The sequence below is a fragment of the Mustela erminea genome, chromosome 17, assembly GCF_009829155.1.
Source record: "Mustela erminea isolate mMusErm1 chromosome 17, mMusErm1.Pri, whole genome shotgun sequence".
NCBI lineage: Eukaryota > Metazoa > Chordata > Mammalia > Carnivora > Mustelidae > Mustela > Mustela erminea.
Genome location: NC_045630.1, coordinates 37019166 through 37046868, shown reverse-complemented (window position 1 = coordinate 37046868; position 27703 = coordinate 37019166). Strand labels below are relative to the sequence as shown.

General features: G+C 39.9%; 1 protein-coding gene and 1 long non-coding RNA gene across 2 annotated transcripts; both read left to right on the top strand.

The window, feature by feature from the left end:
• Positions 1-363: 363 nt before the first annotated feature.
• Positions 364-24115, top strand: LOC116575925 (complement receptor type 1-like). Its single transcript, XM_032317555.1, has 7 exons — positions 364-477; positions 13437-13664; positions 14980-15156; positions 17543-17749; positions 22130-22150; positions 23126-23201; positions 24091-24115. The coding sequence occupies exons 2-7, from the start codon at positions 13556-13558 to the stop codon at positions 24113-24115; spliced, it is 615 nt and encodes a 204-aa protein (XP_032173446.1). The 5' UTR covers positions 364-477; positions 13437-13555.
• A 418-nt stretch (positions 24116-24533) lies between these two features.
• On the top strand, positions 24534-27086 carry LOC116576752. Its single transcript, XR_004280271.1, has 2 exons — positions 24534-24803; positions 26249-27086. It is a non-coding gene; the product is annotated as an uncharacterized LOC116576752 (long non-coding RNA).
• Positions 27087-27703: the final 617 nt, after the last annotated feature.

Here is a 27703-nt window from a genome sequence, read left to right as displayed (position 1 = left end):
GGCTAGAAGTCTCTAGGTGAGGTTCTAGAGAATATAAATATTTCAATAAGATATCTTCCCTTAATCAAGGAGCTTGTCATTTCCTGGATGGATGTGCACATGGATAGAATAGCTCTTGAGGTTCCCTAAAGACAAGTACAAAATGTCCCTTGATGAAGAAGGGCATTACTGCATTCTGTAATGAGGGACTAGCAAGAAACATGGATGAAAGCCGTGAGAATTAAACCTGTCCTTAGAAATGACCAATTTTCAGATGGAAATGAGGTTTCTTCCTTGATATCTCCTATTTTAATCTGCCTGTAATTTGTAGCATCTATCCACAATTCTTTTCTCATAGTGACTTAAGTAGAAAATAAGTGTAGAGTATAATTTTTCCATTCTTTGCTTCTAGGTATCGAATCATTGGCTCCCCTTCCTCGGGTTGTCTCCTGTCGGGCAGTACTGTCACTTGGGATAAGGAAGCACCTGTGTGTGAGGGTGAGTTGACGTGGCCTTCTTCCCATAATTCCCTCTGTTCCATCCAAATCTCCCCATGTTACAAAAAGGAAATCTGGTCCATCTTGCAGAGAGTAGTCTCTCAGATATTCGAAAACTGGAGTCCTGGGCTGCATAGACCTCCAGCTGTTTGTTTATTTTAGGAGGTTATTTATCTGGAACTGTGGATCTGAACTTGGGTAAAATTGCCCTCCTTTCCTACTTTGATAGTAAAATGTTCTCCAGGGTAAAGATTTTCCTCGTGACTAAATTTAAAAGACCGTGAAGAAAATGAAATTTGTCTCTGCCCCCTCTTCATAGCACATTATAAGCCCAAGAAGTGATTTACTCCCTTCCGTATTATTTTCACTCTGAACAATGAAACAAGATAACATAAATCTTAGTGATTGCCCCAAGTCTCTGGTCATTTTGCACTTCATCCTTTCTTTAAATTCTTCAGGTTCATGTCCTGGTTGTAGTTGTTTTTGATTAGTCGGCCCTGCACCTTTTCAGTGGGATGTGATAAGGTGAACTTCCAAAACTCTGAGCAGCACGGATGATTGACGGATTGCAAATTGGTAAAATATTCGAGCTGGAAGAAATCAGGATCACACACAGAACTGAGGACAGTGTAAGTGGGCACAAACTTCTGGAAGGGCTTATGAGCAATAGGTACAAAAGCCTTAATGTAAATGCCCTTTCACCTAGTAATTCTATATCTGAGAATTTATCCCAAGAAAATAATCATGGAATTTCCCCATGATTTTGGTCCACAGGCACTCAATGCAACAATATTTAGGATAGTGGAAAATGTTAAGAATCTAAATATTCAGCATGATTGGAAAACAGTTAATAGAAAAAATAAGTATGATAAGTTTTGAAGAAAGGCAGGAAAGTATACCATGAGCATTAGAGATTGAGCTGCCTCACCCAAGTGGAAACAGATAGTATATTTATGTATCTACATGCTCAAATATTAACAGGCACTAAAAATGATACTGTAGAAAATATATCCATAGCTGCAACCATATGCACACAAACACATCTGAAACAATATATATAAAGTTGCTAAAAATAGTTCTTTTTGGACCATCATCATTTTCTTCTCTTTGCTTGTCCATATTTTATAAATTTCCTCTAAGAAATGTGTCCATTATATTGATATATTATATATATATGTGTGTATATATATATACATATATATATATATGTATATATATAGTATTGATAAAAGAAGATACCATTGGCTTTTAAAGATTCAAAAAAAATGGACAAGGGGTTATATATAAAATGCCTTCTTTACCCACCAAAAATTTAAAATTCTCTGAAAAAATCCCAGTTAGGAAAAATCTATCAACTTACTATATCAGTCTTCTAGGGGGACATCTTTCATGAAAAATGTTTCCACATCTATATTTATAGGTCAATACACATTGAACTGAGTCAGTATTGGTTATCCATGTATGTGCATGTGAACATGTATGTAGGTAATTATATGAGTATTTAAAAACTTTTATGTAATGATAGAACATAGTAATCATTTACCATTTACCTCTGAATCTGTGAATATTTCATTTCTCATGCCTTATCTTTTACATTTCTTTTCTCCCTTTTCTTTTTTTGAAATATATTTGACATAGAGCATTGTTACAATCATACATTGTAATATGATGCCATTGTAGTGATCATTAATAGTTTTACCACTTTAACATAATCATCCTTTCTCTTTAGTAGTTAGAATAATTAAGTCCCGTCTCTTAGCACATTTGATGTTCCTCATCCAACCATTGTCTGTGTGCACTGTGCTGTGTATTATCCTTCTAAGGATTTCTTTACTACTCATTGGAAGTTTGTACTATTCAATAACATCTGCCCTGTCCCCCCACACCCTAACCCCTGGTATCACCATTTTATTCTGTTTTTACAAGTTTCTCTTTTTTTATATTCCACGTGTTAGTGATACTGTATAGTACTTTCTTTCTCTCTCTGACTGATGTCACTTAGCATAATGTGGAAAATTCTCTCCATGTTGTAGCAAACGGCAGGATGTCCTCCTTTCTCATGGCTGAGTAATACTCCATGGTATGTGGGCACCACATCTCCTTTATCCATTCATCTACCGTTGGACACAGTTGTTTCCAAATCTCGGCTATTGTAAATAATGCTGCAATGAGATGGGGTACACACATGTTTTGGGGGCTTTGTTTATTCATTTGAGAGACAGGGGGAGTGTGAGCGAGAGCATGAGCAGGGGAAGGCACAGAGAGAGAGGGAGAAGTGGACTCCGCACTGAGTAGGGGGCCTGATGCTGGGCTTGATACCAGGATGCCAGGATCATGACCTGAGCCAAAGGCAGAGGCTTAACCCACTGAGACACCCAGGCACCCCATATATTTTTGAGTTAGTGTTTTAATTTTCTTTGGGATTAATACCCAGAAGTGGAATCATATCGGTAACAGGATCATATCGAGTACTATTTTTAATTTTTTTTAGGGCCCTCAATACTGTTTTCCATTGTAGCCGCAGCACCTGTGTGCAGGAGTACTCTTCTTCCACATCCTCAGCAGCACTTGATAACACTTGTCTTCTTGCTGATGGCCATTCCATTGGACATGAAGTAATACCTCATTGTGGTGTAGATTTACGTTTCCCTGATGACTGGTGATGCTGAGCATCTCTTCATGTACCTGTTGGCCATTTTTATGTCTTCTTAGGAAAAAAGTGTATTTTTTTTGTTGAAGTATAATTAACATACAGTGTTACATCAGTTTAAGGTGTACAAAAGAATGACTCAACAATTCTATACCTTAGTGCTCAGCAAGATATGTGTATTTTTATCCTTTTTAAATCAGATTATTTGGGTTTTGTTATTGAGTTGTATGAGTCCTTTGTACATTTTGGAGATTAACTCCTTATCTGATATATCACTTGCAAAATGTTCTCCCATCCTACAGGTTGCCTCTTCATTTTGTTGTCTCTTTTGCTGTGCAAAAGTTTTCAGGTTTCTTGTAGTCCCATTTGTTGATTTTGCTTTTGTTGCTTGTGCTTTTAGTGTCATATCCAAAAAGTCATTGCTAAGACCAATGTCAAGGATGCTTCTCTTCACTTTCTTCTGAGAGTCTTATGGTATCAGGTCTTATATTTAAGCCTTTGATCCATTTTGAGTGAATTTTTGTGAGTGGTGCTCTTAGCTTTCTTGTCAAGTATTAATTGGCTGTATAGTCAGGAAGTTCATTCTGGACCCTCTATTCTGTTTTGTTGGCCTAGGTATCTGATTTTGTGCCAGTACTATACTGTTTTTATTACTGTAGCCTTGTAGTGTAGTTTGAAATCAGAATGTATGATACCTCCAGGGGTGCCTGGGTGGCTCAGTGGGTTAAGCCGCTGCCTTCGGCTCAGGTCATGATCTCGGGGTCCTGGGATCGAGTCCCATGTCGGGCTCTCTGCTCAGCGGGGAGCCTGCTTCTCTCTCTCTCTGCCTGCCTCTCTGTCTACTTGTGATCTCTCTGTCAAATAAATAAATCTTTAAAAAAAAAAAGAATGTATGATACCTCCAGCTTTGTTCTTTTTCATCGAAATTGCTTTGGCTAATCTAGGTCTTTGGGAATTGATTTGTGTTTACATGGTGGTTCCAGACAAATTTTCTGATTGTTTTTTCTATTTCTGGGAAGAATGCCATTGGTATTTTGATGTGGATTTATACATGGGCTAGGGTGGTATAGACATTTTTACAGTATTTATTTTTCTAATCCATGAAAACAGGTTGTCTTTCCATTTGTGTCTTGATTTCTTTCAGCCAGGTCTTGTAGTTCTCATTGTACATATTTCTCACTTCCTTGGTTAAGTTTATTCCTAAGTATTTTATTCTTTTTGATGTTATTGTTAATGGGAAAGTTTTCTTGATTTCTTTTCCAGATGTTTCATTCTTAGTGTATAGAAATGCAACTGATTACTGTATCTTGATTTCATATCCTATAACTTTACTGAAGTCACTGATTAGTTCCAAGTGTTTTTGTTTGAGTCTTTTGGATTTTTCACTCTACAGAATCATAACCTTTGCAAATAGTGACCATTTTACTTGTTCCTTCTCAATTTGTATGCCTTTTATTTTGTTGTCTTGCCTAATTGCTCTAGCCAAGATGTCCAGTACCACATTGAATAAGAGTGGACACCCTCGTCCTTTTCCTGATCTTAGAGGAAAAAACTTTCCATTTTTCTCTCTTGAATATAATGTTAGGCATGGATTTGTCACATATGACCTTTATTACATTATGGTATGTTCCTTCTATACCCAATCTGCCAAAGGCTTTTATCATGAAGAATGTTGTATTTTGTCAAATGCTCTTTTCTGCATCTATTGAGATGATCCTATGATTTAAAATGTTTCATTTTATCAATGGGATGTGTTGTCTTTATTGATTTGTGTATGTTGAAACATCCTTGCATCCCAAGGATGAATCCCCCTTGGTCATAGTGTATAAACCTCTGAATGTGTTCTTGAATTGGGCTTCCTAATATTTTGTTGAGAACTTTGCCTCTATATCATCAGGGATATTTTTCTATAGTTGACTTTTCTTCTGGCGTCCCAATCAGGCATTGGTGTCTGGACAATCTAATGCTTGTCTCATAGAATACATTTAGACACATTCTCATCTCTACAGTTGTTTGGAAAGGTTTGAGAGAGGTTGGTATTAATTTTTCAATAAAGCTATCAGCCCTAGAATTTTCAATGTTGGGAGGTTTTTGATTACTGTGTCTATCTCTTTGCTAGTTACTGGTCCCTTCAGATTTTTTTTTAAGATTTTAATTATGCATTTGAGAGAGAGAGAGCACAAGCAGGGAGAGCAGCAGGCAGAGGGAGAGGGAGAAGCAGGCTCCCCACTGAGCAAGAAGCCCACCAAGGGGCCTCAATCCCAGGACCCTGGGATCATGACCTGAGCTAAAGACAGATGCTTAACCAACTGAGCCCCCCAGGCATCCCTAGATTTTCTATGTCTTTCTGAAATGGTCTTGGTAGGTTTTATGTTCCTAGAAACTTATCCATTTCTTCTAGATTATCTAATTTGTTGACCTATAATTGCTAATAGTAGTGTCTTATGGTCCTATATATTTTTGTTGTAATGTCTCCTTTTTCATTTCTAATTTTATTTTAGTCTTCTCTCTCCCTTTTAGTTAGTCTGCCTAAAAGTCTGTCGGTTTTGTTTATCTTTACATAAAACCAGCTTTTAGTTTTGTTGATATTGTCTATTAGTTTTCTGTTCTCTATTTCATTTATTTCCACTCTGATCTTTATTGTTTACTTCCTTCTGATAACTTTGCCCTTAATCCGTTCTTCTTTCTCTGGTTCCTTGAAGTGTAAAGTTAGGTTGTTTGGGATCTTTCCAATTTCTTAATATATGCATTTATCACTATAAACTTTCCTCTCAGACCTGCCTTTGTGGCATCCCATGAGATTTGATATGTTATTATTTCCATTTTTATTTATCTTGTGATCACTTTTCTATATCCTTTTTAATTTCTTCTTTGATCCATTCGTTGTTCAGAAGTAGTTGTTTGGTTTCCACATAGTTTTTAGTTTCCACATAGATTTTCCAGTTTCCACTTGTTGTAGATTTCTAGAAAAAAAAATGTCTATTGAGGTCAGAAAAGAAATAGTTATCTTAAATTCAGTCATCTTAAATTTGCTGAGATTTGTTTCATGCCCTATCATGTGATCTTGGAAAATGTTTTGTGTGCACTCAGGAAGAATGTGTATTCTGCTGCTGATGGATAGAATGTTCTATATCTATCTGTCAAGTCCATTTATTTGAGAGTATGGTTCAAGTCCAATGTTCCCTTGTTAATTTTCTCTCTGATCTATCCATTGCTCATATAGAGGAACTGAAGTGCTCTACTAGTATTGTACAGTTGTCTATTTCTCCCTTAGATCTCTGCATATTTCCCTAATAGATTTAGTGATCCAATGTTGGGTATGTATATAATTATATATTATATCTTCTACATAGATTGACCATTTTATCATTTTATAATGACCTTCTTTATCTCTTGTTATCATTTTTGGCATGAAGTCTATTTTGTGTTATGTAAAGTATGAGTATGCCCACGTTCTTTTGATTTCTATTTGCGTAGAATATCCTTCTCCATCCCTTCATTTTGAGCCTATGTGTGTCTTCAGAGCTGAAATTAGTTTCCTGGGGCAGCATATAGTTGGGTCTTCTTTCTTATCCATTCAGCTACTCTGCGCCTTGTACCTGGTGAAGTCATCCATTTGTATTTTGAGTCACTATTGCTACATAAGGACTTACTACTGCCTTCGTATCATCTGCCTTCTGCTTGTCTTGTTCCTCCTGTTCCTCCTTTGTTTCTTTTCCCCTCTATTTCTGCCTATCTTGCAAAATCGTGGTTTTCTATGGTGATTTGATCATCCTCATTTTTTATGTTTCATGACCCTAGATTTTTGCTTTGGGTTTACTATGTGGCTTATACAAAACGTCTCATAGAGAAAATAGTCCTTTTTATGTTGATAACACCTTATCTTTTTTGTTGTTGTTGGTATAACAAAGTATTGATTTATTTAATCCTTTTAAATCTGCAGTGAAAGTCAATCATTCAGTTACTTATGTCCTGATCAACCCAGATCATTGGTAAAATTAAGAAATGCATACAGACTTTTGATATGAAAAAGGCAATGTAGACTCCATTGGGGATCTGTTGTTTTTTCCTGCCCAGCATCCACTATTCTTTTAATGGCACCTGAGTTTCCTGTGGTAAACTGCCTGCTCTCCTATTATGGATCCACGAGGTACACATCTAACAATCAAGAGTAGTCCTTTTTTGTCATGCTTCACAAATGTGTAATCCCAGGCAGACTAATGACAGTGAGGTCCTGAACTTAGATGGAACTAGTATGCAAGAAGCTCTCACTCCAAGGGGATTAGAAAGCTGGTAGAACATCACTCTGGAGCTTCTGGTGGCCATCATTTTGCCTGAGAATGAAGCTAACCGAACCCCTCAAAAACTGGGTTTGGAGAAAAGCTAAAAATTACAACTGGGCACTATAACTTAAAAGCTCACAACACCACGGTCTTACCATTGTCAGATTATGATGTTATAATTCCATTTCTAAAAATAAAAACACATTCATCCTAGAGTCTCCAAAATCTTTCTAGGAAGGAGCAAAATGAAAGAGGATCTTTAGTAGTCTGACCAAAAAAATGTCCATTATTCTCATAATAAGAATTGAGTGGAGGGGCACCTGGGTGGCTCAGTGGTTTAAAGCCTCTGCCTTTGGCTCAGGTCATGGTCTCAGGGTCCTGGGATCGAGCCCCGCATTGGGCTCTCTGCTCAGCGGGGAGCCTGCTTCCCCCCCTCTCTCTGCCTGCCTCTCTACTTGTGATCTCTCTCTCTGTGTCAAATAAATAAAATCTTAAAAAAAGAGAACTGAATGGAATGATTTAAAGAAAAATTAACATTATTGTTTACATAATATATTCAGAATCATGTGGTTCCTAGTGATTGGAATCTCGTCATGCTTGGAGAGGAACAGAAGATGGTAGCTGAGAAACACATGCTCTCATAAAAGACACCTAAACAGTTTTCTTAGGATGATGAATATTAAGGATTTGAACATAAAACTTTTTCTCAGAGGAAACAAACTTAGTTTCTAAAGAGCATTCACTTCTGACATCTCCATTTTTGATTTCAGTGGCTGCAGACTATGTACATCTGTGCCACACTTAGGACAAGAAAAATACCTGTGAAAGAAGAAACTACTCTTCACACAGTAGAACAGAAGATATGCTCACTTATGGTGTGAGGCATGGGCGGGAGGCACTCTCCACAAATAGAACATTGCCCACTGCCACTGGTGGCTAATGTATTGTCATTGTTAGGCGCACCAGTAAGAGGAATAAACCCTGAGGATCACTTAGCTTTCAACTTCTGGATATTAATAAATGGTAAGAGAGAAAAACCCGAAACTCAGCAAAACCACACCAGAGAATTTCCCTGGTCATATACTCACAGCCTAACTTTGCGTTTTGATTCAGGGCTTGGGACATACAGAATGAATGCCGAACGTTCTGTCAAAGTTGCAAACTTGCCCCTCTGAAGGAAAATCAGGATATTAATCAGCCCACGTAATTTCAAAAGTCCAACCATAATATTCACACACTGCCTCACTTTCCCAAATGACACTGGTTTCAAAACAGGTGGTACCAGTGCTCCTCTAGCCATGGCTTGGGCTTCCAGGAAACCTCGCTTGTGTACTGAATATGCAAAATGGACTGTCCCACAGTTGCATTTTTAGAGTAAATGGTGAATCACCACAAGAAAATCCACAAGAACCTTTTCAACTTTGGCTCAAAGTGGGCGAAGGGACCTGGCTTACATCTATAAAAGCAGAGTAAACTGGGGCCAAACCAGCTGCTCCAGAGCCTCGTTAAGTTTAAGTGCATCCTGCCGACTTATTCTTAGCACTCTGTTTGTCCTCTCCATGTTTTCTCTGCAAGTCATGTCTTCTCTGAAGGTCTCTTAGGAGTCTGCAGAACACCCATTCCATGTCACCTTTTCTGAAACGTTCTCTGAGAAGTGTGGCTTCTCCTAGCTGAACCTGGATTACCCAGGCTTCCAGACCTCCCAGGCTTCAGAGCTGATAACACCTTATCTTCCTTCACCTATTAAGCTTTTTATATTTCTGTTATTAGTTTACCTCTTTTCATGTTGTATATTCATTAAGAAATTATAGTAGACACAGTTCTAATGAATGTTCTTTTCTGTAAGTTTTTCTATTATAATTAGGTGGCTAACATGCCATTCCAATAGAGTTATGGTTTTCTGTTTTATTTTTCACCTTTGTTAGAGTACTGCTTACTTTCACTTGCTGTTCTGTCACTAGTTGATGTCTTTTCATTTCAGCTGAAAACATTCTTTTAACATTACTTGTAAGGCAGGTCTGGTGGTGGTGACCCTCCCTCAGTTTTTTTCTGGGAAGGCCTTTATTTCTCCTTCATATCTGAAGGCTAATTTTGCTAGAAAACATACACTGGCTGACTTTTTGTTTCGCCACTTTGAATATATCATCCCTCACTCCTGTTCTAAAGAGTTTCTGCTGAGAAATACACTGGTAACCTAATGGGGCTTCCTTTGTAGTGTACTTTTTTTCTTTTACCCTTGGTTGCTTCAAAGATTCTTTCTTGATCATTGATTTTTGGCAGCTTCATTACATGATATTCTGGGGAGGGCCTTTTTGCAATGAGATAATAGGATATTCTATTAGTTTCTTGGATTTGTATGTTTAATTCCTTACCCATGGTAGGGAAGTTCTCAGCTACTATTTCTCTAAAGATAATTCTTGCTCTCTTCTCTTCTGGTAGACCAATTAGTTTTATATTTGTTTTTCTCATATATAATACCTCTCATAGGGTTTCATCACTTTTTAAAAATCTTAGTCCTCTCTCTTCTGAGTTATCTCTAAATTTCTATCCTCCAGGTCACTAATCTGTTCTAAATCTGATCTGTCCTATTTCCAATACTTTCTAATCTAATCTTCATCTGATTCATTGAATTTGTCATCTCCAGAATTTCTATCTGGTTTGTTGGTTTGTTTGTTTATTTGTTTCAGAGAAATAGAAAATTTTAATGTGCATAAATGAAAGGGTGGTTTAGTTCTATCTAGTTCTTTTTAAAAATTTCAATCTCTTTGATAAAGAACTCTTTCTTTTTTTCAAAGTTTTATTTAAATTCTATTTAGTTAATATACAGTGCAATATTGGTTTCAGGAGTAGAATCCAGTGATTTATCATTTATATACAAACCCAGTGCTCATCATAACAAGTGCTCTCCTTCATACCCATCACCCATGTGTCCCATCCCCACCCACCTCCCTCCATCAATCCTGTTTGTTCTCTATCCTTAAAGAGTGTCTGTCTTATGGGTTCGGCTGGTTAAGTGTCTGCCTTTGGCTCAGGTCACATTCCCAGGGTCCTGGGATTGAGGCCTGCATCAGGTTTCCTGCTCAGCAGGGAGGCTGTCTCTCCCTCTCCCTCTCCCCCACCTCATGCTCTTTCTCACTCTCTCTCTCAAATAAATAAAATCTTTTTTTTAAGTGTTTCTTATGGTTTGTCTCCTTCCACCTTCGTTGTTGTTTGTTTCCCACACCATATGTTCATGTTTTGTTTCTTAAATTCCACAGATGAAGGAAATCATATGGTATTTGTCTTTCTCTGATTGACTTATTCCATTTAGTATAATACACTCTAGCTCCATCCACATGGTTCCAAATGGAAACATCTCATTCTTTTTGATGGCTGTATAATATTCACACACACACACACACACACACACACACACGCACACACCACATCTTGGTAAATAACTCTTTCTGCTCATTAATTTTATTCCTGAGTTCACTGAATTGCCTTTCAGAGTTTTCTTGTAGCTCACGACGGAATCTCTTCCTAACAGCTGTTTAGAATTCTTAATCATTTAGATTGCAACATTCCATGCCTTTGCGATTAATCACTGGAGAATGACCCTTTTCTCTTTGCCATACCACGTTCCTGTGATTTTTCATAGCGTTTGACAAAATGTCTCTCTACCATCCCATTTAAAGTGGTACATACCTTTGTTTACTGCAGTTCAAGTACTTGCAATTAGAAGCCCCTTCTTTGATTTCCAGAAGGTGGTGCGACAGCTCAAGTTTTTGGTTTCTCTTTACCTACCAGAGGTGGTTCCAGGCTTCACTGGGGAGCATTGGTTTTAAAAAGCTGGTGTAGGGGGGCGCCTGGGTGGCTCAGTGGATTAAGCCTCTGCCTTCAGCTCAGGTCATGATCTCAGGGTCCTGGGATTCCCACATGGGTCTCTCTGCTCAGCGAGGAGCCGGCTTCCCCTCTCTCTCTCTGCCTGCCTCTGCCTACTTGTGATCTCTGCCTGTCAAATAAATAAATAATAAATAAAATCTTAAAAAAAAAAAAAGTTGGCGTAGGTACCCCAACCAGGTGGTGGGTATTATAGAGGGCACGGATTGCATGGAGCACTGGGTGTGGTGAAAAAATAATGAATACTGTTATGCTGAAAATAAAAAAAAAATAATTAAAATAAATAAATAAATGGGGGCGGGGAGCTGGTATAGGGACTCCAGGGTGGCTCAGTTTTTTAAGCGGCTGCTTTTGGTTCAGATCGTGATCCTACGGTTCTAGGATCGAGTCCCACATCTCACTCCTGGCTCAGCAGAGAGCTTGCTTTTCCCTCCCATTCTGTCTGCTGCCCTCCCTGCTTTGTACTCTCCCTCTCTGTTAAATGAATAAATAAAACCTTAAAAAGAAAAAAAAGCTGGTGTAGAAAAAGCTGATGGCAGAGTTGGTTAAGGCGTGGTTTTTAGCACCTGTTGCTTTGTGGGTGCCCTCAACCCAACAGTGGCAGAATCCTCAAGTTTGGGATACTGCCAGAGGTCTGAGGGCAAACCCCCTGCTGAAATCCCAAAGCTGATAGCCAGGGAAGAGGTTCCTTCAATGACCTTTGTTATTCTTGTTTGCCCCCCACCCCGTCCTGCCCCACCCCACCCCACTCCTGCCCCCACAGTTGCAGAGGTCCCTTCTCAGAAATATGTGCACCTGGAGAAAAATGGGTTCAGTCAATCACTCAGCACTTTTGCTTTCTACCTCCTCTGTGAGGGCAGTCTCTGGCCCTGAAGAGGGAGCTGGTTCCTCAAGATCCTCCTTCTCCTCTGCCTCCAAACTCCTCTCTGCCATGCCTGGATGGGCACTTGCTTCTCCCGTCAGGCTCGCTGGACCTCTGCAAATTCTCTCTCTCTGGTGCGTGTCCACAATGTTTTGCTCTCTCCAGTTTTGCTTTTTCCTCAGTTGCAGCAAATGAGGGTAGGGCAATTTCCCCTCAGCCCCACCCCACCCTTAGCCCCTTCCCTTGGATTCCAACTCCCTTGGATCCACAGCAGCCTCCAAGATTCTATCTACTTACTTTTTGAAGCACAGGTGCATAGAAATGTAATGTATAGAACCACCTTCGTTCAATTGCAAAACACCCTTTTAATCTGGATTCTGTTAAACTATCCTGCTAGAAAACTATTAGGACATCTTATGGGATTGTGATGGAAGTTCATAAGAACATCCAACCTGAGTAAAACTCAGATATCAAAAAACTCTACCTTCCTGAGACATATAAATCTGAAGGTAAATACTTAAGTAAGCTTTCGATAAATACAAACAGATAAAATCGAGATACGAGAAGTCAATCACTGTTCGTTGTATGAAGGCCTTCACTTTGTTTATTCACACAATTCTGACAGGCTTGGGTATCTATTCCTAAATTCATATCAGATTCAAAGCATCAAATTAGTTTTCGGGAGAGAACTGCTAGGAACAGACTAAAAGCAGAAAGAAATGAGAGCTGGTCACTTGGAAGAAAGAAAAACACAAAGGAAAAGGTTCCTAGAGCTTTAATCTGGCTCTGAAGAACCCAATAGGAATCACTGTATTCTGAAGACACTATTGTGTATTTGGTATTGATACAGATGTTGATGGTCATGAATCATCAAGAAACACATCTGCTGAAAATGATAGTCTGTGTTTAATAAAGATTCACTAAGATTTCTTCACAACTTCAGATCTTTGAGGGCCAACCTCATCTGTCTTATACCCCCAGTGTCAACCCAGGACTGTCTTTAAGCCAGACATCAAGCAGGCAAACAACAGTTGCTAAAAAACAAATTAGTTATCTTTCCAATCGAATCTTAGCTACCTGGAGGGTCTTGGACTTTTACAATGAACTGAAATTAAAGTCTCAACTTCAGTTAGTTACTTCTCTGAAAGAAAAAGTCTTACATATTTAAATCCACCCACCATAGTTGTGTTCCCATTGCAAAAATACAGTCCCAGGATACCATGGAGGTAGGATCATGTTGATTGAAATGCTAATGGAAACTAAAGCTCTTGCTTTTTTTCCAGAAATCTTCTGTCCAAATCCTCCCTCTATCCTTAATGGGCAGCACACCGGACCTTCTCAGGGAGACATTCCCTATGGAAAGGAAATAACTTACACGTGTGACCACCACCCAGCCAGAGGGATGAACTTCAGCCTCATTGGGGAGAGCACCCTCCGCCTCACAAGTGACGATGAAGGGAACAGGATTTGGAGCGGCCCTGCCCCTTACTGCGAACTTGCTGGTCCTGCAGGTCAGTGCATACATATTTCCCTATGTCCCATCTAGCTCAGAATATCTGGGTGAGAACCTCCCTGTTTCTATGGGAACAGTCATTTTGGCTTGGGAACGTGGCTTTCTTACAAAAGTAAGGCACACAGAATTACCTACTGGGAGAATGGAAGCTGGGTTCTAGATGTGCCTTGTTGTGTCCCAATTGCTGGGTGCTCTTATGGCCCTTCCTGCTGGGGTGAGGAGTATGGGATAGTAACAAGAGAAGGAGGGAGACAGTGGGAAGAATCAGTGAGGCCCAGACTTTACAGAGACTATTTTCAAGCACTAAAAACAAATGCCAAAGAAAACACTCTGTCTCTATTACAAGTTGTATTTCGGAGCACCTGCGTCACTCAGTTGGTGGAGCAGCTGATTCTTGACCTCAGGTCTGGATCTCAGGGTTGTGGCTTCAGCAGCACATTGAGCTCCCTAATGGGCGTGGAGCCTACTTTAAAAAAACAAACAAACAAACAAAAAAAAACACACACAAGAAAACCCAGCTGTATTTCTTTATTAAAGATTTTATTTATTTATTTGATAGACAGAGATGACAAGTAGACAGAGAGGCAGGCAGAGAGACAGGAGGAAGCAGGCTCTCCACGGAGCAGAGAGCCCGATATGGGGCTTGATCCCAGGGTCCTGGGATCAAGGGACCTGAGCCGAAGACAGAGGCTTTAACCCACTGAGCCACCCAGGCGCCCCCCCCCAACCAGCTGTATTTCTATTGGATAGATGGGTGTGCAGAGCAAAAAAGCACATGTATTTTACTTTAGACTTGATGTGATGGAAACAACTAAAGAAGCTCCAAGGCAGGCATTTGTATTGCTTTTGTTCCTCCTAAGTGTTCTGCTCAGTCTGTGACTGCATTTTGTTGACCCTTCGTCTCATGTTTAGCAACAGGCACTCAAGACATCCTAGAGAAGTGGGGTTCAAGGCTGTGCTCTTGGCAGCTCCTTCCTTTTACATATTAGTCTGGCATTAAAGGACTCTCCTTGTCCTTGAAACAGCTCTGTGCACCAGTGGGGACAGGTAGCACCAAAGTGGTCCTTTGCAGACCCCGGTGGTCCTCCCATCTGATGCAGTTTTCAGGAAGAGAATACAGGTGGTCCTCTTTACAGGCTGAAGGTCTACATTTAAAGAATCAGTTTTCCCACTGATTGGGAAATAAGTAGTGCCTGCTTTGGGTCTTCCTGTGTCTCTAAAAGTCAAACATGCTATTGGATATGTTGGCGTATTTGTACTTCTTTGTTTAAGTGAGTGTCTTTTCTTGTGTTTTGGGGGGATCTTGTTCTTAGAATGCCCCCATCTGCCCAAGATCCACAATGGGTATTACCTTGAAAGACCTGCATCTCCATATCTTCCTGGAATGACTGTCATCTACACTTGTGACCCAGGCTACTTGTTGGTGGGAAGAGCCTTCATATTGTGCACAAACCAGGGAACCTGGAGCCAATTTGATCATTTTTGCAAAGGTATTTATTATTCTTGTTGGGTTTTTTAATGGAAAATGGATGCATGGGGCTGATAAGACTGAGATATCTTTCTGAGAAGATTGTGAAATGAGTGTCAATAGAGGGGGGAGAAAAGCAGGGGGGGGAAATAGATGGGAAGGAGGCTACCCAAGGACTCTCAGTTAGGGTTAGGGTTAGAGTTCTACCAAAGTAGTAGAATGAACTGATGGAATAATACGGTAGTAATACGGTAGACATCAAACACCAAATTAAAATGATTTGTGGGCTTTTAACTAATAATATATCTTAGCTCCGAAGGATCTCAGAGAGTCACAAGTGGTCCTCACCAATACCTTAAATAAGAGACTAGAAGTACACTTTTTTTGTAAGGAAAATTGAAGCATGGAGCAAGGTTGAGAGCAATTAATTCCTGGAATTACTGAATATGGGTCCTTATTATAACTTCCAAGACCAAAGGTGAAGTGCTTATTTCATCTCTTCCCTAGAGCAAGTGCCAGGAATTACTGCCTTTATTCCTGTCTGTGTTTGCATAGACTTAAAATCTTTTGTTGTTAATATTCTTGAAATCTACAAAATTTGGGATCAAAAATATTCTGTGACTAAGCATGGTACTGAAGTCTTTAATAAAAATTATTCGTGTTAATCTTGCACGGAGTCTGATGAGGTGGGATTATTCTTGCTATTATTCTACAGAAGAGGAAATTGAGAGAGAGACCCAGTAACTAGTCCATGGTATGCAGCTCGTGGGTGGTGGTGCCTGTGTTGGGCCACTGCCGCACCCATGCTTTTATTTATTTATATATTTTTAAGATTTTATTTATTTATTTGACAGACAGAAATCACAGGTAGGCAGAGAGGCAGGCCCAGGAGAGAGGGGGAGGCAGGCTCCCTGCCGAGCAGAGAGCCTGATGCTGGGGCTCGATCCCAGGGTCCTGGGATCATGACCTCAGTCAAACATAGAGGCTTTAACCCACTGAGCCACCCAGGTACCCCCCAACCCATGCTTTTAAACACGGCACTGTATTCTGTCTCCTTTCAAATGTGGTTCTTTTGACTTTGCACAGCAGTAAGTTAGCAATCTGCTTTTTGTCCCCCTTCTTTTCTTTTTAGAAAACTGAAAGCAGGGGTGAGGTAGGAGGGATTTCAGGCATGCCTGGGTTTCAAATGTAAAGAAGCAGTTAGTCCTATGGCTGCCATGGTGGTTATAGGGCCAGAGGGCGCTCCACAACCGAAAAGTCTCAGAAGTACTTGGCTAGCCACACTCTGATTTTAGAGAAAGAAAATGAGGTCCTCTACAGAGGTGTAAATGGCTCTCCTGTATTTATTTACAAGAATGGAGTGCATATACTGTGGAGTCCCTGTGTCTCTGCAGAAATAGGAACGCTCACCCCTCCTTGCTTTAGTTGCACGGAGAAGTAGGGAGGGTCAGCGAATACTTCAAAGATTAACTATTCAAATCAAGACTCTAGGAAGGTTCTTCTCCTGAAAATAAAAGGGTAATATTCTATTTTCTTGGCAGCTGCTTTCAAGTAAAATTCATTTTGTCTTAATAACTGCCCTCTTTGAACGTGCTTTATAGCAGTAATTCTAGGTCTTTAGCACGAGCAAAATCAGCCAGGAACCTTGTTAAGATTAGGATCTCAAGTGTCATTCCTAAGAACTCTGATTCTGACATTTTAAACTGGAGTTTGGTCTACTTTTAACAAACCCATCAGCATATTCTGAAGTAAGAAGACCACAGACCATACTTTGGAAAATACCACTTTATCTTCTTGGTTCCTATACAGAAAAGAATAATTTAGCCTCATGTTTGAATAATTACAACTTAAAAGCAGGCTTTGCTTGAAGTTAAAGAAGGTAGCGATAGCTGGGCAGAAAAAAAAAGCAAAACAAAGAATAAGCTAAATAAGGTAAAATAAAGTAGAAAAAATATGTTTTGAATTTAGAATCATGATTTACTAGCTTCTTTGTTCTATGCATAGAAATGAGCCAGAAACATGCATTTAATCAAGAAGCAAAATACGAGTATGTACTGTATACCTAGGGAGAGTTAATGTGATATTCCTGTTTCCTTATGGGGAGACCAAAGTGGATCCAGTGTTAGAACATAGTGATCATATCTCCCAATCTTTCCCCAGTTGCAGAGGTATCAGTAATTAAAGGTGGATGCATAATATATTCCATATTCTCTTACTTTACCCAAGAAATGAAAGTCAGAGAACTTAAAATCCTAAGATGTTTAGTGGGTGTCAATAGTTCCTGACTGAAAACATGACATCTTTGCTGAAGGCAAAGCAGTTTGGGGTCATAGATCTCTCCACTATGTCGGTTTCAATTAACAATTTACAATAAAATGTCAATTTCCTTCTGATTTTTCTAATTTCAGATGTAAAATGTATCATCCCAGAGTTTATGAATGGAATCCGGAAGGAGCTGGAAATGAGAAAAGTGTATCACTATGGAGATAAGATAACTTTCGAGTGTGAGAATGGGTATACTCTGAAAGGCAATCCCCAGAGCCAATGCCAGGCAGACAACACATGGAACCCTCCTCTGGCCATATGCACATCTAGTAAATGGAGCTGCAAGAAACGTAGGTCCTTCCTTAGTCATAGTTACTATTCGTTCATTCTGCAATACTGTCACTGAATGTGATATGATGTTTATAACATCTGCTAAGAGCTAAGGAGTAAGACAGGAGCTCCTAATTCTTCCCAGAAAGCCCTTGCAATGAAAGTAAGGCAAGCCTCGCTCTTTTCACACTGCTCAACCTATCCACCTCTCCTCAGGAACCCCTCTGAACCTTTTTTGTCTATATTATATTGTTGATTGCATGGCACAGTAATGATTTGTTTATAGCTCAGGGGCCTTAAACATCAGGAGCACATCAGTAGTAGTGCAGGCCTTCAAGAATATTCTAACATGAGTGAGAGAGCACTTTCCAAGGTGCAGAGACAAGATGGTTGGTGTCCCTCACTGGTATGCAGGATTTTAAGCTGGTACAGCTGGAGAGAGCAGATTTAGAAATCATGTATCTTAAATTGCACCCATGAGTGGAATCAAATGGTATTTGTCTTTCTTTGACTGACTTATTTCGTTTAGCATAATACCTAAAGTTCCATCCACGTCATTGCAAAGGGCAAGATTTCATTCTTTTGACAGCTGAGTGATAATCCATTGTGTGTGTGTGTGTGTGTGTGTGTGTGTGTGTGTGTGTTTATACCACATCTTCTTTATTCATTGAAGAACAAAACAGATGAACAGAGGGGAAGAGAAAGAAAAATAAAATAAGTTAAAAATGGAAAGGGAGGCCAGTAAGAGACTCTTAACTATAGGGAACAAATTGAGGGTTGCTGGAGGGGAGGCAGGTGGGGAGATGGGGTACTTGGGTGATGGGCATTCAGGAAGGCACCTGGTGTAATGATCACTGGAGTTGTATAGAACTGATGAATCCCGAAACTCTACCCCTGAAGCTAAGAACACACTATATGCTAACTAAATTTAATTCAAATTTTTTAAAATTAGTTAATTAAAAAAAATCATGTATCATTGAGCTCAGTAGAAGAGTACCCCTCTGCTAATAACTAGAGAGTGATATAAGATAGAAAACCCTAAATCCTAAACTTGTGCACATGAAGATGCTATTGAGCAAAATTAACAGTGTACAATCATCTTTAATCAAAATTAATGTGAAGCTACCCTCCACACCTCTTATAACTCTTTGTTATAATACATGATTGAATACTAAGATTGTTCAAGATCTATTTTTTATAGTTAATCCCTTAAATATGTTCACTAAGCTGACTCACATAATATTTCCAAGTTATAAATTTGACACTCCCTTAGTGTCAAATTATATTTACTTCTTTGGCAAAAATCTCACTGTTGAACCAACTGGATGTCTTTAGAGAATTCTGAAGATGTGTCTGAGAGAGACAGAAAATTCACATAATTGGAAGAGTAACCGTACCAGATAGTAAAAGAAAATAGAAAGCCACAATATCTGAATTACTTTATGCCAGCACAAAAAATAAACTTACTTTCATAAGTAAATGGAACAAAGCAGATATTAATAAAATAAATCTTGCAGATAAAACATAATAACAGACATCAAACCAGGGGAAAGGAAAAGACGACCAAATGCTATAAGGTAGCACTGAAGAAATTTTTTTTAAAGATTTTATTTATTTATTTGACAGACAGAGATCACGAGTAGGCTGAAAGGCAGGCAGAGAGAGAGGGGGAACCAGGATCCTCACTGAGCAGAGAGCCCGAGCAGAGAAGTCCTTCCCAGGACCCTGGGATCATGACCTGAGCCGAAGGCAGAGGCCTTAACCCACTGAGCCACCCAGGCGCCCCGACCCTTTCTTTTTATCTTATAATAAATACCAGATGGAATAAAGAGAAGTTTAAAAAGTGAACATAGAAAAGCTAAGGTGAAATATAAGAATATTTATGAAACACCTAAAGGAAGGGCAACGTTTTGAGCTTTCTGATAGCATAGAGAAAATCATAAAATGTCAGCAAATTTGTCTTCAAAGTTACATACTTGGAAAAGTAAATTTGAAGACATTAGCCAGATGAGATCTCTGTGCAGATATAATGAAGGGTTAATAGCGTTCTCACGCACACACAAGTGGTGGTTGCGATGATGGTACAAGCTGACATATATTGAATACTTTGTTCCACTGTTGAAGTATTAGCTAGAGAGAAAGATGCTATAAATACATAAAAACTTAGATCACAGGAATATGTTCCGGAAAGGAATGTACCAGAACATTTCAGGATATTATAAAAAAACAAATCAGTAGTTCTCAGCCAAAGCAATTTTGCTCTCCAGAGAACACCAGCAAAGAAGATATTAAAAAAAAAAAAGAAAGACAAGGAATCACTTGATGCTTCTTCAATGAATACTGATTATAGCCAGAATTGTTGGCTTATTACATCCTGAGACTTCATTTCACACATGTTCTAGGAAGAGAAGTCCACTAAATGAGTTACGAGCCAAATCCTTTTCCTTTTAATTAACATACAGTGTATTTTTGTTTCGGGGGTACAGGTCTGTGATTCATTAGTCTTTCACAGTTCATGCCGTTCACCATAGCACATGCCCTCCCCAGTTTCCATCACCCAGCCACTCGGTCCCTGCCACCCCAGCAAATCCCAGTTTGTTTCCTGAGATTAAGAGTCTTTTATGGGAGCGCCTGGGTGGCTCAGTGGGTTACGCCCCTGCCTTCGGCTCAGGTCATGATCCCTGGGTCCTGGGATCGAGCCCCGCATTGGGCTCTCTGTTCAGCGGGGAGCCTGCTTCCTCCTCTCTCTCTCTCTGCCTGCCTCTCTGCCTACTGTGATCTCTCTCTATCTGTCAAATAAATAAAATATTTTTTAAAAGACTCTTTTATGGTTTTTCTCCCTCTCTGGTTTTATCTTGTTTCATTTTTCCCTCCCTTTGCCCATGACCCCCCAACCTGCCTCTCAAATTCCTCATATCAGTGAGATCATATGATAATCGTCTTTCTCTGATTGACTTATTTCGCTCAGCATAATACCCTCTATTTCCATCCATATCATTACAAATGGAAAGATTTCATTTTTCTGCATAATATTCCATTGTGTGTGTGTGTGTGTGTATATATATATATATATATATATATATATATATATATATCACATTTTTTTTATCCATTCATCACTTGATGGACATCTAGTTGTAAGCCAAATTCTTAACAGTATAGGAGAAAAATTACATGGACTCTTATTTTTACTTCACATATTTCTGTATTATTTGGATACTATTACATTTGCGGTGAAGAAAAAGATACATATATTAGGAGCGGTAAACAAGAACTAATATCCATCCATCTATTGGTGCTTCCTTTATGACAAGGGCTTCTCTGAGTCCTTTTTTTCTCTGAGTCCATTTGTTTTTTTAATTCTGTGAGCTCTTGAGCAAGTTAATGATTATAATTAAGCATATATAGAGATATATAAAAGCTCCATGAGGGCAGGGATTTTTGTCTATTTCACTTGTGTCCCCAGTACCCAGAATTAAAAAGCTCACATGTTCTCAATAAATATTTAGGGAATAAATGCTCTTATGAGTTAGATGTACTGTGATCTCTAATACACAGGTAGGATAAATGAGATACAGAAAAATCAATGAACATGGAAAATATATGGCTATTTGGTAGTAAAACTGATTTTTAACCGAGCCAATCTGACTCCAAGGACTTGCACTCTCTTCTTCTTCATTTTTTTTAAAGATTTTATTTATTTGAGAGTGGTGGGGAAGCATGAGCAGTGGGAGGGGCAAAGGGAGAAGCGGACTCCCCAATGAGCAGGGAGCCCTATACCAGGTTCAATCCTGGGACCCTGGGGGATCAAGATTTGAAATAAAGGAAGATGCTAAACTGATGGAACCACCCAGATTTGCACCCTTGTCTGTCATTCTAATGATTCTTTTTAGAGCCGACAGGTTTGAAAGAGACAGAAGCCCTAGAACAGCAAGATTGATTTGAGGTTCTCTAGTCCCTGAAGACCTACTAGAGGCATCCTGAAATCATAAGCTTCCAGAAACAGCTTTCTGGAGGTGAATGTAGAAAAAAATCAGTTAGACAGACATAGTCAGCCTAGGAAGCTAGAAAAATGTACACCACAATTTTAGGACAATTTTACCTAGTAAAGGATTTTTCAGGGTAGTACAATCCTGTGTGATATTTTTCATTTATGCTGTTTTATAAACTCTCTTCTGTAATTGTTTTATGATAAAATTTTAAGTTAAAAAGAAAAAAAAACACACTTTGCTCACTGTACAAGATAAAATGAAGTTATATGAAGGAAACCAATGGCTTTTTATACTAGAAAAAGATTGGACTGTATGCTGAAAAAATCAGGATGAATCGTCAGCGGCTGATCTCCTGTGGGTCATGCTGAGGGCCAGACTGACACTGTCCTGCTTTTGTCTTCCCCTCAGGCACAAGTGCTCTCATAGTCGGTAAGTTTTGGGAAGGGCTGGATGAGGAGCTCTAGCACCCTGAACAGTAAGTATGCTCTTACATGAGTGAAACCTAAAAGGAGAGATCTGTGTCTCCTACATTACAGTTTCGGTTAGAAGGAAAGTAAGTCAAAATTCAGGCCACAGTGTGGCAAGATTGGTATCCTCACAGGCATACAGAGTGAGTGTCCTTGAGGGAAGGTTCTATACTGGCTTTAAAGTGTTACAGCTGAATAATCATCTTTCGTGTTGGTAGCTGGAGAGCCCTACTTCCTCTTTGGTTTATAACCCAGGAGGTTTCCTCAGGATGGTATCACGCCCACTCCCACAAACTGGAAGCCACAAAGACCAACTTCCTTAGCCCATTTAAGAGGAGTGGTTTGGTGGCACACTCTGTGGCAGAGGACAGCTCCTCCCTGGGCCTTACACAAGGCAGGAGCACAGGGCCCTTGAGCGCCGGGGCCAGGAGCTCCAGGGCTGTTGTTACCGAGCTGTTGAATGGCTGCTGTGGACTAAAGGTTACAGACTGCCCTGCTCACACTTTATCAGTGACCCCGACCCTAAGACTAATGCGCTAGATTAAACCAGGAGTTGAGGAAAACTCCTAAAGGTAAGCCTGTGTGAGATGTTTTTGTTTTTATTTTTTTAAGAATTTATTTATTTATTCAACAGACAGAGATCACAAGTAGGCAGAGGCAGGCGGGGGGCGAGGGGTGGTGGGGAGCAGGCTCCCTGCTGAGCAGAGAGCCTGATGTGGGGCTTGATCCCAGGACCCTGAGACCATGACCCAAGCTGAAGGAAGAGGCTTAACCCTCTGAGCCACCCAGGTGCCCCATTGTGAGATGTTTCTTAAGAGTAGAATTTATACTTGCATTTAAAGAACTCACTGGCAACTTTGAGGGGACTAGATGTTTAGAGTTTAAAACGTATGGGTTATATTTCCTGTGCATTCAATGACCCTGTTTTACTGCCTAGGTATTATCTTTGGCGTGATCTTCTTTCTTTCATCTATCATTGGCTCTTATTGGATAATTGTAAAGTGCAAAAAAAGGTAAGCATAGCCATATTGTCCTAGAAAATGTCTACAACTGTACCTGCCTCCTCTTGAAAGCCAAAGAGAAATTAAAGTAAACCTCAAAAAAGAAACCCCACTACATAAACAGATGTAATAATTTGTAATTATAAAGAAGACCCTTGATGTATATTATAGAGAAGTATTCACACTAAAAGAAATATATAGGATAATAACATTTTTTTCAAGTGATACTTAAAATTATATAAGCATCTCAGAGACCTGTGCCAGGTACTGAAAGAAAAAAAACAATACATATTTTCTGTTATCTCATAACCACCATCATTCAATTGGATAGCTACTCATTCAGCATACACTAAGGTTGTATTTTCTCTCACTCCATGTTCTACTACCTATCATCCAAGACCTCTTCTAGGTCATTCCTCAGATAACCACTTAGTCATTGTGCCTTGGAAGCTGCTCTGGAACACTTGTTGGTACAACCCTCTGCTCTTCCTCACGCAAGGATCTCAAGTTGCCCTTCCTCGCCCTCTGAAAACTTTGGCTCCTGATTCACTCTTGCTCTTTGTCTCAAGGGATGCCCTCCTTGTAATTTCTAAGAAAGGATAAAGAGTAACTGAGTAATGAAGTACTGGCAAGTGGCCAAGTGACTTAAGTGTGCTTCCACCCTGAAATCCCTAATACCAACACATACTCGAAACCTAAAGTTACCAGGGTTGCATCATGTCTCATTTAATTTCTGTCAGGGAGGTGCTTACTTAGCTCTTGAAGAGGCAGAGCAGCACACCACATGAGATCCCAAGACTTGTGAGCAGTGAGAGCTGTGTTCATTCCCACCTACTGGCTATGAAACCCCCAGGGAGACACTTCCCTTCTCTGAACTTCATTTTCCTTTTCTGTAAAATAGGGACAGTAGTTCCAAGCTCACGTAACAGAGTGCCTCGCTTAGGACGAAGGTCAGAAAATGTGAGCTATTATTCTTCACACATGATCGTTACTGGCATCTCAAAGCATTAAATCCTTGGAAATACTGTCAGTCTTCCTATGCTTCATGACAAGGACTGCTGCTCTCCAAACTGTGGATGTTAATTGGACAGAACACAGAACTTCTACCTTCACTAAAGCAGAAGAGGAAGCTTTGAGTCAGACCCACTGTGCAGGGCCCCTGACCTTGAGAGGCTTCAATGTCACAATCAGGTGGTAAAGGGTTATTTGCCAGTCAGAGCTGCTTTGGAAGGAAGTGTTGCTTTAGGCAGGGACACTTCTCTGTAAAAATTCAGGGTCTTCTGACACAATGTACAGGGTGGTTTTCATAGCTTTTTCTCCTTCAACTTTTGACTTAGTCTTGAAAGGTGGGATCTGGTTATGTTTTCCTTTTACATATCTCACAAAGATTTCAGAAACTTAGGCAAAGTCTGCCCTAAATTTCAAAGTGAAGGCCACTGACAAATTTCTTCCAAGACTGAAATGTATATAATTAAGCTATTTTCCTATTTTTCCTCTTCTGCCCATTAGCAAGAATACAGATGGGAAACCTAAAGAGATGATCCATTTACATCCTCAAGAAGACAACAGTGTAAAGCCTCAGACTCTGCAAACCAATCAGGAAGACAGCAGCAGGTACCTCATGTAAATCCTGAACTCATGTCTTGGAAAGCTCAAGTACTGAAAAATGAGAATAGGATCTGCATAGGTTGCTGGTCTAGCTGGATCCCTGGGGCCGGGGGTCAGAAGGTACTACAGGAAGTGGAAATGCCTTGGTTGCTGTTGTGTTGGATTCTGGCTGTTTCCAGCAGTTGGGTGAGGACTGCCATCTGTGCTGTGCACGGGCACTGTTTTCACAGAGCATTCCTGTATTTTTGTGCAGGGGTGCCATGAACCTTTGAGAGGGAAGCTTTTGTTTTTCTTGTGGAACCCAAGCATTTGCCACGTGGATGTGCCTCCGGGTCCCCCACTCCCCTTAAGTGCACAGGGTCACCTCAGGATCCTGTGGCTTCCCAGCTCTGACTCAATTCTCTACCTCACCTGTCCTCCTAGGACTGCTCTCTCCCTTCTGTGCCCCTCCCACGCCCCCAGGGGCTTGTCACCACACCTCATGCCTACAACTTTTTCTGGAACATTCTTTTATATCAAGGTACACGTAAAATTGTGTACATTGACTGCTGATCAACTTTGAATTAAATGGTAGGAAGTCATTAAATAAGTTTGTCTCCAATCTCCTTTTTAAGATTGGGATTTTGGCCATAATGTTCTCCAGGAGCAGGGCTGATCATCTGTGGCAACATACGGTAGACAAGGAATGACTCAAAATCTGCACCCTGCACCCAAGCCAGGTGCAAGGGCCAAGAGGGTGATACCGGTAAAGAGGCAGATTCAAAGACACATCTGTACGCTAAAGGACATGAGAATGTTCAAAGATGACACAGGTAACAAATGATGTTGGGCAATCATGTGAGGTGGAGAGAGAAACACTGAGGGATCAGGTGGCAGTAATAATAGGGGGTGTCAGGTGAGCGGCTGGGCCTCTGCAGGGATCTGTCGCCTGGTGGGAGGACAGTCATCCTGGCCTTAAGCATGGCCAGAGAAGTGTTTGGACATCTTGGACTACATGGTATCTTCTGCAAATCGTGACTGCCGTAGGGGGAGGACATGCTCTCGGAGGCAGAGCCTCGTCCAAACTACCAGCTCCTGTTTACTCTCCATGCCATGGCCTGGCTCAGAAAAGAGAGTCAGAAATATTCTGTGTGTTATGAGGGACCTCTATGTTTCTGGAACAAGGCTCTTTCTGTTTAGTCACTCAATTATGAGAACACTTTTCCTTTGGCAAAAAAAAGGCAACGAGGAAAGGTCAACTTCTTCATTAATCTCTCTCTTATCTACTCAGTGTCTCAACTTTGGCCGTATTTTCTTGGGCCCTACACAGCAACCACGAAGGAGGGCAGAAACACATCTTCTGAGCTCGTAATTATGTGTAACGCTAGTATCACCATTTTAAGCAGCAAATTCTTGGGACATTCCCTTGTCACCCATGCTGTCACCTGAATAAAAATATCCTGCTATTTCAGTGCCCTTCCTTGACAAAGTACCACAGAGCTGAGGAACACCTTGAGTCACAATGTTGTTGGAAAGGAGCCTATTCAACAGAGTAAGATGTGAGACTCATACAGTGACAGACGTGACCTCGCAGAGACCAGACCATGTGCCCAAGAAGATGCTGACACGCTCCCAGGAGCCCGTAAAAGCTCCCTCCTCTTGGCGTGGATTACTGTCAGTCCTCCTGCTCTCCCCTGCTGAATGCACACCTCAGCTAGTAAGGGGAAAAGACCGCACTCAGGGTTTATAAATAGTCTCAGTTACGGAAAGGAAGACTGCGTCACTTTGGATTTCTGTTTACAAGTTTGTGATTTCCCTTTCTCACTTTCAAATGTTCATACTATGGAATGGGCTCATTAACGAGAAGATCAATATCCAGGAGGAAGATATGATAAACAAACAAGTCATGCGTAATTATACTATTCAGTGATAACCACTGTTAATATTTTGATTTTCTGCTAACGTTTCTTCATACATGTTCATTTCTTTATACACAGATCTTTCTCAATAGCCACTTTTTCTTCTGTAGAGCAAAATCTATTAGAACAGAAAAATATAGTAGATCTGTTTTTGCTATCACTAGGAAAAAAGTATCCTCTTTGTATTATATGTGCTGCTGAAGTGAGCATAGTTTTGTTTATATGAATAAAATCTTTTTTAAAAGGGCATTACATGAATCCGGGGAAGAGGTTTTCAAAGAAACTTCTTAAACAATGAGATCTGGGTATTTCCTAAGCTCTATTTCAAAAGCAATTTGTACTGTGTGTCTAAAACATACTAACTTAAATAAAAGGATAATTCTATTATAAAGCATGTGACTTACTTTTTATATAGATTCAGAATAATCCAATAAACTAGGAAACACTGAATTTAAAAATTGCAACATTAATGTACAGGTCTCTAAATAAGTGGTCCTGGAGTCTGTAACTGGTCCACACACTTACAGATCGGCCATGCTAAGGATCTAGAAGATACCAGAATCTTTCTGGGTAGTTAACAATAGACTTGCATATGATGACTGCTAACTACTGTGTAATTCTGGGTTGCTTTTCAAGTGTATTGTGCTACACTTACCTTGATAAATATAGAGAGGGAACTGGATATCAACTTGAAGTTTTCTTTAAAATCATAGAAGAAAGGGGAAAAAACAGCATTAACAAAGTCAACTGACAAACTAGGAGGAAAAAATTACAAATTATATCATAGACAAGAGTAACTGGCATATTTAGAGAGTAAAAAAGTCAAAGACCAAACTTCCTTGCCTCTCCTCCCTGTAAATGGGCAAAGGATATCCAGCCGGGCCTCCAATAAAAGAAAGGCAAGTAACCAATGAATATATGAAAAGATCCTCAATGGTTTTGCTTAGTTGAAACTTGGGGAAACCTTGGGAAATATATTACGTCTTGAGTTTCTGAAGAAGCACACTT

Coding starts and splice junctions, on each gene's coding strand:
- LOC116575925 (XM_032317555.1), top strand. CDS start 13,556: ATGAACTTCAGCCTCATTGGGGAGAGCACCCTCCGCCTCACAAGTGAC. Junction 13,665..14,979: donor CGAACTTGCTGGTCCTGCAG/GTCAGTGCATAC, acceptor TCTTGTTCTTAG/AATGCCCCCATCTGCCCAAG. Junction 17,750..22,129: donor TAAATGGAGCTGCAAGAAAC/GTAGGTCCTTCC, acceptor TCTTCCCCTCAG/GCACAAGTGCTCTCATAGTC.